The sequence below is a fragment of the Mytilus edulis genome, chromosome 6 (genome assembly GCF_963676685.1).
Source record: "Mytilus edulis chromosome 6, xbMytEdul2.2, whole genome shotgun sequence".
Lineage (NCBI taxonomy): Eukaryota > Metazoa > Mollusca > Bivalvia > Mytilida > Mytilidae > Mytilus > Mytilus edulis.
The window spans coordinates 6,123,823-6,135,341 of NC_092349.1; the positions used below are offsets into that span (position 1 = coordinate 6,123,823).

General features: G+C 32.5%; 1 protein-coding gene across 1 annotated transcript in view; it reads right to left on the reverse strand.

Moving 5' to 3' along the window:
* Positions 1-2,225: 2,225 nt before the first annotated feature.
* The window catches only part of LOC139529031 (uncharacterized), a 16,209-nt gene continuing 6,915 nt past the window's right edge, over positions 2,226-11,519 (reverse strand). Inside the window, exon 4 of the mRNA XM_071325265.1 lies at positions 2,226-4,522. Coding sequence (XP_071181366.1) covers positions 2,226-4,522 — 2,297 coding nt within the window. The remainder of the gene's footprint in view (positions 4,523-11,519) is intronic.

Below are 11,519 nucleotides of genomic sequence, written 5' to 3' on the forward strand. Positions count from 1 at the left end.
TGTTCACTGATCCATGAAATGAGGTCGAGGTCAAGTGAAAACTACCTGACGGGCATTAGGACCTTGCAAGGTACACACATACCAAATATAGTAATCCTATTACTTATAATAAGAGAGAATTCAACATTACAAAAAATCTGAACTTTTTTTTCAAGTGGTCACTGAACCATGAAAATGAGGTCAAGGACATTGGACAAGTGACTGACGGAAACTTCGTAACATGAGGCATCTATATACAAAGTATGAAGCATCCAGGTCTTCCACCTGCTAAAATATAAAGCTTTTAAGAAGTTAGCTAACGCCGCCGCCGCCGCTGGATCACTATCCCTATGTCGAGCTTGCTTTCTGCAACAAAAGTTGCAGGCTCGACAAAAAAACTAAAGGGAGGTTATCTTTACAAATATAAATCAGTCACTAAAGGTTAATGAAAATTGCTCAAAGCACTTTAAGGATATTGTCCGAAAACTGGAAAATCCCCTTTTTGTAATGAATAAAACCCAAAAACTCAGAAACGTAAAATCTAAAATTTATAAAAAAAACTTGGGAGCTCACGTCAATAGATATAAACATTTCACCAAAGTTTCATACAAATTCGTTAAAGCGTTTTTGAGTTAATATCTGACATATTGATGACAGACGTACAGACAGACGGATGGAGGGACAACTGTATACCATAATTCGTTAAAACGGACGTATAAAAACTAAGTCCATTTATAAGTCCATTTATAAGTAATATACGGGAAAACAGGAAATAAATTTTTACAAAATTTCCTTCTAGATACTAGCTTTTCATCATAAACAAGCTTCGTTTAAGAAAGGTATTATTAAAATTTTCAAGACCTTAACCAGAGTGAATGAAATGTTAACTGGCAGAAAATCTAAGTGCATTTAAAAGTAAAATACGGATAAACAGGATTCTTTTTTTTACAAAATTCTGATTTCTGGATACTATCTTAATATGATCATAAACAAGCTTCTGTCCAAGTGTGGTAGATTAAGTTCATTTATAAGTAAAATACGGTTAAACAAGATTTTGATTTTTTACAAAATTTTCTTCTTGATACTTTCTTATGATCATAAATAAGCTTCTGTCAAAGTTTGGTACAAATCAAACTTATTAAAATTTCAAGGAAATACAAAAACTTTAACTACAGGGTGAATATTTGTGGAAGCCGCCGCCGCCGACGGAATGTAGAATCGCTTTGTATAGCTTTTCCGACAAAAGTGGGGAATGTGTCCATGGGACACAGATGATGCCCCCGTTTGCATATCATATAAAGGGACATAACTGAAGAAAGGTAAAAGTGATACTACCCAAATTTGTTATTGATCTGAGTTTTGTAGTAATTTAAGTCTTGTGTACAAGTTTTATAACATTTGGTTTAGACAAACTAAAATTAAAGAACGAAAACGAAAAATTCCGCAATTTTTCCATTTGTAAAGGGGCATGAAATATAATAACTCTAGAACGAGTGATGTGACGCCACCAAAATTCAAACTTGATCTGTGTTTTGTGGTAGTTAGCATTGTTTGTAAGTTTCATAACATTTGGTTGAGGCAAACTATTGTTAGAGAACGGAAACCAACTTTGGGACGTACTGACGGACAAGGGTAAAACTTAATGCCCCCTCCCCTACGGGGAACATACAAGTACATTTCAACTACACTTGTTATATTCAGGAAATAATGGTTGCAAATAATCAATTGCCAGTCCAGGTTATGGATTATTCTCACCTTTTGAAATATAAAATTTCATACAAAAAAGGTTTACGCAAATAACATTTGTTGCAAGACGAAAAGAATCTATGCATGCTTTGGTAAATTCAATTAGAAATATCAAAACTGACCAAAAATAACTTACACCAAATTGCAAGTCTAACTGTCTAATGAGCTATTAGACATAATTTTATATCAAAATCTAAAACTAAGCAACATTGTTTTATAACATAGAATGTTTTTAACAATGCATAACAAAAGTATTTTGAGAGTTATTTTACATTTAGTAATGTTTATAATCAATAAGTTAAATGTGCTGTGAAACAATAATGCTGTTTAATATACACATCACAGTTTTTATCTATTTAGTCTCTTTTTAACAAACAAACACCATTGGTATGATTTTCTCTTCTAGCTAGCATTTATATCTAAAGGTTTTATTTTGTTTAATTATATAATAAGCAGAATAGTTCTATTGATTTATGTTATCATGTTCGCTGACCTTCTAATTATATTATTTTTATTTTTTGTAACAAATGTACAATATTGGTATGATTTTCTCTTCTTGCAATATCTAGTGGTGTTAGTCCTCTCCATTTAATGTTACAACCTGCTTCATGTTTTAACAACAATTCAACAACCTTTACATGACCTTTATAACAAGCTATAAATATGGGGGATTCTCCTGTTCTAGTACAATTATTAATGTCAGCCTTATTGTTTATTAAAATCTGTACTAATTCAGAATTTCCTTCCTGACAAGCAATGTACAGAGGTGATGCTCCAGTAGCTTTACACTTATTAATGTCAGCCTTATTGTTTATTAACATCTGTACTAATTCAGTATATCCTTCCTGACAAGCAATGAACAGAGGTGATGATCCAGTATCTTTACACTTATTAATGTCAGCCTTATTGTTTATTAACATCTGTACTAATTCAGTATGTCCTTCTTGACAAGCAATGAACAGAGATGATGCTCCAGTATCTCTACACTTATTAATATCAGCCTTATTGTTTATTAACATCTGTACTACTTCAGTATGTCCATTATAACAAGCAATGTACAGAGGTGATGCTCCATCATTATCACACTTATTAATGTCAGCCTTATTGTTTATTAACATCTGTACTACTTCAGTATGTCCTTCCTGACAAGCAATGAACAGAGGTGATACTCCATCATTATCTCTACACTTATTAATGTCAGCCTTATTGTTTATAAACATCTGTACTACTTCAGTATGTCCATTCTGACAAGCAATGAACAGAGGTGATTCTCCAGTATCTCCACATTTATTAATGTCAGCCTTATTGTTTATTAACATTTGGACTACTTCAGTATGTCCATTCTGACAAGCAATGTACAGAGGTGATAATCCAGTATCTCTACACTTATTAATGTCAGCCTTATTGTTTATTAACATCTGTACTACTTCAGTTTGTCCTTCCTGACAAGCAATGAACAGAGGTGATGACCCAGTAGGTCTACAATGGTTTAAATTACTGTTACAATGATATAAGCACCATGCAACCAGATCAATATCTCCTTCATAACAACACTGTATTAATGGAGTGTCTTTGTTTTGTGTGTCATATAGACTTGCCAATTGTTTCTGCTTTAATATTTCCAAACCTTTTAAATGTACAAGGAATTTTTGTCTGAAGATTTGATCCTCCATATTGATGTTACAGAAGACATCTACTATCTTTCCTATAAACCAGTCATCTATCATTCTATTTATATACTTTTGCTGATATCTTTCTAATACAACTATCAAAAATTTATTTCTTTTGCCTTTATTTTCAAAAACAAACCTTTCACGAATCAAACGGCTTGAAGCATTATTAATTAAACAATAAATCATAACACTGCCAAAGTTAAAAGCAAGAAAGTCAAACAGCTTGTCATGAATTAGTCTGTACACTTCACCATCCTTTCTGATAAACGTTTGAGTTAGTGAATCCAGCGCATCACGAAGTACCAATCGTGAAGTTCCTTTCACCACTTTACAAGCTTCAAATGTGTTCTTTATAATTGTTTTGATATCTTTATTGACATCTTCTGTGAGCCATTCTTCTTTGAAATGATTGTTAAACATGACACATAGAGCAAGTGCACAGTATTTGACATGTCCTCCCTCTGTTTGTAATTTATCTATCTCTTCTTTGTAAACTCTAAATGGATTCTTAAAGAAATCTTCCATTATCAGATTTTTGTTTTTGCTGTACAATTGACATAAAAGAGGAAAACAGTCAAACATGTCATAATATTCCTTGATCTTAAAGGCATGTGTTTTCAAGTAAAGTTCAGCAATAGATTGTTTTTCTTTTTTCGATAAACGTATATCTTCAGACAAAAGATTGCATTCACAGGATTGACAAAATGATAAAGATTTCATTTTTTCATCCTTAAAAACCTGAAGTCTACAAGACATGATTAATTTGACAGGTTTCTTTTCTATTAATGTTTTGATTTTTTCCATTAGATTTTTCCAGCTTTCCAACTTAGTAGGATTTATGGTGTATGTTCCACAAAAGTCATCCACAACAAAAAGGATTTTCTTACTTGGATTGTACCACTTGATAATTTCTTCAGGGCTTGTTACTGGTAAAATATCATAGCCGCCTTCTTGCATTTGTAGAGCAACATGACGCACTAATGATGATTTTCCTGTTCCCGAACTTCCGGTGACAACAACACAACCATTTTCTTTAATACATTTTAGTACACTCTTTGCTCCATTTGTTTCTATAAACATTTTGTCATCTTCTGTCCAAGTTTCTAATTCCTCTTTAATTTGACCTAAAAAGAAAGGATATGATATTTCTTTAATATTTATATTCATTATGAGATGGACAACTGTTACCTTGTTATACTGATAAGTACTTGTATTTAACTTTATGTCTTGAGCTTACCTGATGAAAGTTATTCCTCAATAAAAGAAATGATCTTTCAATAGAAAAAACTTCATCAGCAATGCTCAAGACTTCAAATTTGGAAAAATCAAACGTATAAGAGCTAAACAAATCAAAAAGCCGATTTCTATTTATTTTTGTGTATTTTGTTTTTGTGTTGTTCTGTTGCACCACTGATTGAATTTTAGGGGAGAGTTAGGTGATAACCGACATGTTTAACCCAACCACATTCTGTATGTTCATGTCCCAAGTCAGGAGCCTGCAATTCAGTGGTTGTCCTTTGTTACTGTTTTATTATATTTGTTTTTCGTTTGTAGTGTGTGCATATTATAGGCCAGGCTTTTGGTTTCTTCATTGGAGCTTGTATTGGTTTTGCTCATTGTCAAAGGCTGTACAGACTGTAATTACATTCATTATGGTCTCTGGTTGATAGTTGTCTCATCGGCAACCATACCACATCTCCTTATTTTAAATATACAAATCATCAGGGTTAATTATGCCCGAGGGAGTTAGAACTAATATTTTAGCATATAACTGACATCATGAACGAGAAATTAAGAAACAATTATCAATTATCCAGATGTCCCCAGCACTGTACAAATCAGGAATTAAATCAATTTGGTGTTACAATGTTTCATTATCATACAAGAGTCAAAATATGGCATATTGATTGGTTGATTGTTGGTTGATTAAAGTCCAGTGGCAAATATTTAATGCATGTTCAGGACGAGAACAAGTTTAAAACAATAAATACAATAGATAGGTCTTGTAATGATAGTTGCAATCCGAGATGATGGTCGGGGAAATTTAGACTGCTACTGGAAAATGAGGATAGGAAATTTTGCCTTGCAACAGGCTACCTACAGACCCCTTAAAGAGTTGTTGCAAGGGTTCTTAACGTGCAAACAAAATATGGCATAAGTCTCATGTACAATATGGTAAAAAAGAAATGATGTTCAGCAATCCTACCATGCATGAGAGCTTTCTGTCAAATTGCTGACACAAGCTGAAATTATTATAATACTCCAAACTAGAGGCTCTAAAGAACCTGAGTCGCTTACCTTGGTCTTTGTGCATATTCACGGGTGTCACTCGGTTTATCGAGAGAAATGATCGTGAAAGAATATCTAACGGCGGTCAAGTATTGAGAGACGATCGTGAAAGTTCTGGTAACGGATCGTGAAAGACATTTAATCGAGAGGACATATGAAAGATCAGTAAATATTCTAATTTAATTAATTACACAGACAAATTTACGACAAAATAAAACTGTCTGTCAAAATGGTTTAACATTATGATCAGTATGTGAGAATATCCAATTTCAAAAGTACATAGTTTTTACATAACAACAAAAGGCAGATTGCTTCTCGACATTTCAATGACATAAAAAATGTAAACAAACACGATTTTTTTCACAAATTCGACTAGATAAACTACTTTTATCCGAGTAAGGGCATTCTATTTGAATTAATCAAATGGTTCTCATAGTTTTTTTGTATAAATATAATCTGAAACTTGGTAAATAAAGAACTATTTACACAAAATTGATTTTTCGGATCGTGAAAGATGACGTACCGCAATTTTGAAGATCGTGAAAGATCTGATGCTACGAAGACGTTCAAATTATTCTTCAATTATAATTAATATTTGTTATTGTTATTGGTATTGAGAAAAGCTAGATAGGTCAACATCCTCAATAGGTTTAAGCATTTCAAAGTATTAATATTTTCAGAAAATGAAAAGAAAAAGAAATAACAATACGACAATAATAAAAGACAATGGGTGACAAAACGCCGAAAAAACAATCCAGTGTTGTTGTTATGAGTAAGGTGTACATTTTCTACTTCTGCAAGGTTTCAACTAACATCGAACTCATTATCATGCATCATTCGGCAATGTTTGTTTTATGTTGTTTGTCCTTTTGGATATATGCCTGAATGCTATAGCGCCAAGGTATTTCGTGTATGGTATACATGTCTATCTGCATGTTTCATATATGACAATGGTGATGTCAATTGTATTTGATATATTGAATGATAGTAAGATGTCTATGTCTGGCTGTCGGTCAGGGTTTATATACTTTTGACCTTATGTTCCGAATTAATTGGCCAAGCATAACTTTTACATTTGTCAGTTTCTAAGGCACTGTAAGGATCGGAACACATTTATTTGGTGTACGGGATATTTGTAGAGATCTGTATGGCATGGTTCATCTGACCTTGACCTCTTTTTATGAACCAATGACAATCATAAGCGCATTTGACACTTCTAGTAAAACCCTTGATATTATAGACGTTAAACAAATATACTATCATAAGTAAAGCAGACATTACAGCATTTGCGATCTGGTATTCTACAGTCTGTAGTATATAGTTAAAGCAATCCACATCTGCGTTGTATATAAAGAACTTAAGAAAGTACTGTTGCACACAATGTTGGTTATCGTTCAATCTCAACTTACACATGACAGATGCCGTTTTTGCTGTAATTTTTTGTTTGTTGGATAACATTTTGGTTTAAACGTTGCATATCCTTATTATTGGCTTAATAGTGTCGGTCTGTCTGAATTGCACTAGACCGATTCACAGAGCTGAATGTTTCACACTTATTTAGACACGTTTTTAGTTGTTGTTTATTTTTAACTTTCGAGGTAAAGTGTTGAATAGAAAAAAAATAATAGCTTTAATGTTCATCCTTATCAAAATAGTTACAGGCTTCAACCAGTTGCAGGTTTATCAAATGGTAAAAGAAATACTGATTTCTGATTACTAGTATTAAGTCTGGTCACGCATTTTCTTTCACGATCAAAATAATACGTTGCCTGATCTTTCACGATCAAGTTTGATGGAAATTCAACAAATTCAAGGTTTTCATAAACAAATTAACGCTTTTAAGGGAAGAACATACTTTAATTTTACTGTACTATCAGATACACCAAAGAACAAATTTCAAATATATCATGATATTCTGAAATATGACCATTATAGGTACAAAAAGCGTGTTATTTGTAATTAATTTCATTGACACGCATTGCGCCTTTAGTGGTTTTTCTAAAAGTACTTCATATTTTCTTTATCTTCTTTCACAGTTAAGTTGAGGAAGTTAAACCATTTTGACAGACATATTTTTTTGTTCGGATTTTTTCCGCGTTTTGAAAATTAAGTGATTTTTTCAAAGATTCTGAACTAGAATGTACATTAAATGTCTTTCACGATCCGTTACCAGAACTTTCACGATCGCCTCTCAATACTTGACCGCCGTTAGATATTCTTTCACGATCATTTCTCTCGATAAACCGAATGACACCCGTGATATTTAACAAAGGAAACTCTCCAACTTTGTAGAGAATAGAATGTATGACACAAATCTATATTTTTTTTATCTTATATTAATGATCCTTTAATTTCTTTAGTTGCTCTCTACCTCTGTAAGTTTTTGCTCAAAATACAAAAGAGAGTAAAAGAAATCTGCATTTCAGGGCAATAACTCCTTTTTAAAAGAGTGACAACTATATTGGCAAAACTTGACTTGTTAGTAGATCTTGCCTTGCTGATCATCTTTGTAATAAAAAGTATCTATTTATCTACCATAATATTTATCATATAAGGCAAAACATGGCAAAAATCATTAAAGGGCAATAATTCCAATAAAATCCTGTTGGACGTTTTTTTCCAAATTGTCTTATTTGTAGATCTTGTTTTGTTGTTCATTTTTGAATTTTAAGTTTTTATCTATTATAGTTTTTACGCTATCAGGCAAAAACGAAAAAAACAATGTAAAAATCTTCATCAAAGTGCAATAACTCTTATAAAGAATTGATTGACAAATTCGATCATGAGACTTATTTGTAGAACTTGTCTTCATGATCATTTTGGTAACTAACATTTTTTTCTATCTATCATAGTTTTCAAGGTAGTATGCAGTCAGATTTTGTCAGTTTATCTCTATCCATGATTATAATGTTCAAGATACTAACCAAAACATTTCCTTTAAATTACCAATTCAGGGGCATCAACCCCACAACAGGTTGTCTGATTCGTGTGATAATGTCAGAAGAGATAGATCTTTATCTGATGAACGTTTTTACCTCATGTCAGATTTGCATTAAATGCTTTGGTTTAGAAATATAAGCCAAAAACTCCATTTTACCATAATGTTCTATTTTTAGCCATGTCGGCCATGTGGTCAGCAGGCGGGTCATCCTGTACCATTTTTAAAACTATATACCCTAATGATGTTAATAATGTGGCCAAGTTTGGTTAAATTTTGCCCAGTAGTTTCAGAGGAGAAGATTTTTGTAAAAGTTAATGATGACAGACGAAGAACGCCAAGTGATGAGAAGAGCTCAGATGACACCAGCCAATTGGATATCTTCACCTTACAATCATCCCATACACCAAATATAGTAGTCCTGTTGCTTATAGTATCTTAGGCACTAATCATTTGATTTTCTGGGGGGGGCTATGTATTTTTTTGGAGAAAAAAAAATTTTGTTTTTGATTCTGAGGAAAAAAAATGTTTGTTTCCCCCTCAGCTGCCACTATATGTAATGCTAAAATTAAAAGAAAAAAGTTGTTTTCGACTTGTCGCGAAAAAAAATGATTGTTTTTCGCCACAGGCAAAAAAAAGTTTGTCCAGAAAAAAAATCCATAGCCCCACCCCCCCCCCCCCCCCCCCAGAAAATCAAATGGTTGATGCATTTATAGATACACACTTAACCAAGAAAACCTAACCTTGTTCACCAATCCATAAAATAAGGTCGAGGTCAAGTGAAAACAGTGTCTGACAGGCATGACAGCCTTGCAAGCTACGCACATACCAATTATAGCTATCCTGTTACTCATAATACATGAGAAATTAAGAATACTCAAAATCTCACTTTTCAAGTAGTCACTGGACCATAAAAATGAGTTCAAAGACAATGGACATATGACAGATGGCAACTTCATAACATAAGGCATCTATATACAAAGTATGAAGGATCCAGGTCTTATACCTTCTAAAATATTACGTTTTAAAGATGTTAGCTAACGCTGCCGCCGCCAGATCACTATCCCTATTTCAAGCTTTCTGCGACAAAAGTCGCAGCCTCGACAAAAACGAGGTCAAAGACGAAGGACATATGACACATAGAAATTTATAACATAAGGTATCTATATATATTCAAAGTATGAAGTAATCCAGGTCTTCTACCTTTTGAAATTATAAGCTTTTATGGAAATAATTCACACCCCGTGACCACTGCCGCCACCAGATCCATATTCCTATGTCACATGAACATATACTTAAGTTATTGTCTGTGAACCAAAATGTTCATTGTTGATAAACATTGTTGTGTTCATCACACTTTTAACCTAGCTCTTATATTTTTCACAAAAGCAGCCAAAAGTGCAAAAAATAAAGAAACTAGATATTTCAGGGGCAATTACTCAAAACAGATTGAAAGTTTTTATGTATTTTCTCGGAGGATATATGTCTTGTTGAACTGATTATTTTTTACTAACGTGAATTTTAACTATAACTTCATAATATTCAACCAGGTGCTCCGCAGGGCGCAGCTTTATACAACCGCAGAGGTCGAACCCTGAACAGTTGGGGCAAGTATGGACAAAACATTCAAGCGTGATACAGCTCTGAATTTGGATTGTGATCAAATTTTTGACATTACATGTTTTTTTTTCACAAAACAAATGTCAAGATTTTACAAATCAATTAAAGATTTCTTCTTCAAACTTATTTAAATCTAAAATTAAATAGTTGACACAGCATAGGTTTCTGACACAGAATGAATGTGGTCTAATGAACTTAAATTTTTTTTTTTGCCTTTGAGCAATTCACTATGCTGTTGAATATTAATCCTCTCAAAAAAATGTTTGAAGAAATATCCTTTTTATTTATGAAATCTGAAATGAGAAAAATTTAACCCCCCCCCCCCATTTTTTTTCACATCCCCGTTTCCCTTTTTCCAAAACTAATATCAATTCAAAATTCTAGTGGAGTTTGCAACAATAACTACTCTTTTAAATACATCATAAAACATTAAAATGTAAAATAAAGTGCTTGTTATCACTGAATGGTAAAGATTGGTTGGTAGTAAAAGTGAATATGCATTGTTTATTGTATAAACCAATACAATAAACTTCATCAGAAACATTTTATATTGGCAAATTTCCAATGAAGTTATTTACATAAAGTTATTGGCAAATAAAAATAGAAAATGACATCATAGTCATGTCTGGCAAATGTCCAACATACATTATCTAAAAACATTTTAGATAAGATAAGGAAAAAAAAGCTTCATCAGCAACATTTTATATTGGCAAATTTCCAATGAAGTTATTTACATAAAGTTATTGGCAAATAAAAATAGAAAATGACATCATAGTCATGTCTGGCAAATTTCCAACATATATTATCAACTACTATTCTATACCAAGAAAGATAACTCCAATTGAAAATTAATTGCTATTGCACAATATTGTGCAATTAGATATTTCTTGCTATTGTGCAATACTGTGCAATTAAAAATTTCTTGCTATTGCACAATACTTGATATGGAATCCTGATTTGCACCAACTTGAAAACTGGGCCCATAATCAAAAATCAAAGTACATGTTTAGATAAAGCATATCAAATAAGCCCAAGAATTTAATTTTTGTTAAAATCAAACTTAGTTTAATTTTGGACCCTTTGGACCTTAATGTAGACCAATTTGAAAACTGGACCAAAAATAAAAAATCTACATACACAGTTAGATTTGGCATATCAAAGAACCCATTTATTCAATTTTTGATGAAATCAAACAAAGTTTAATTTTGGACCCCCATTTGGACCAACTTGAAAACTAGGCCAATAATTAACCAGATTCTCCGCAGGGCGTAGCT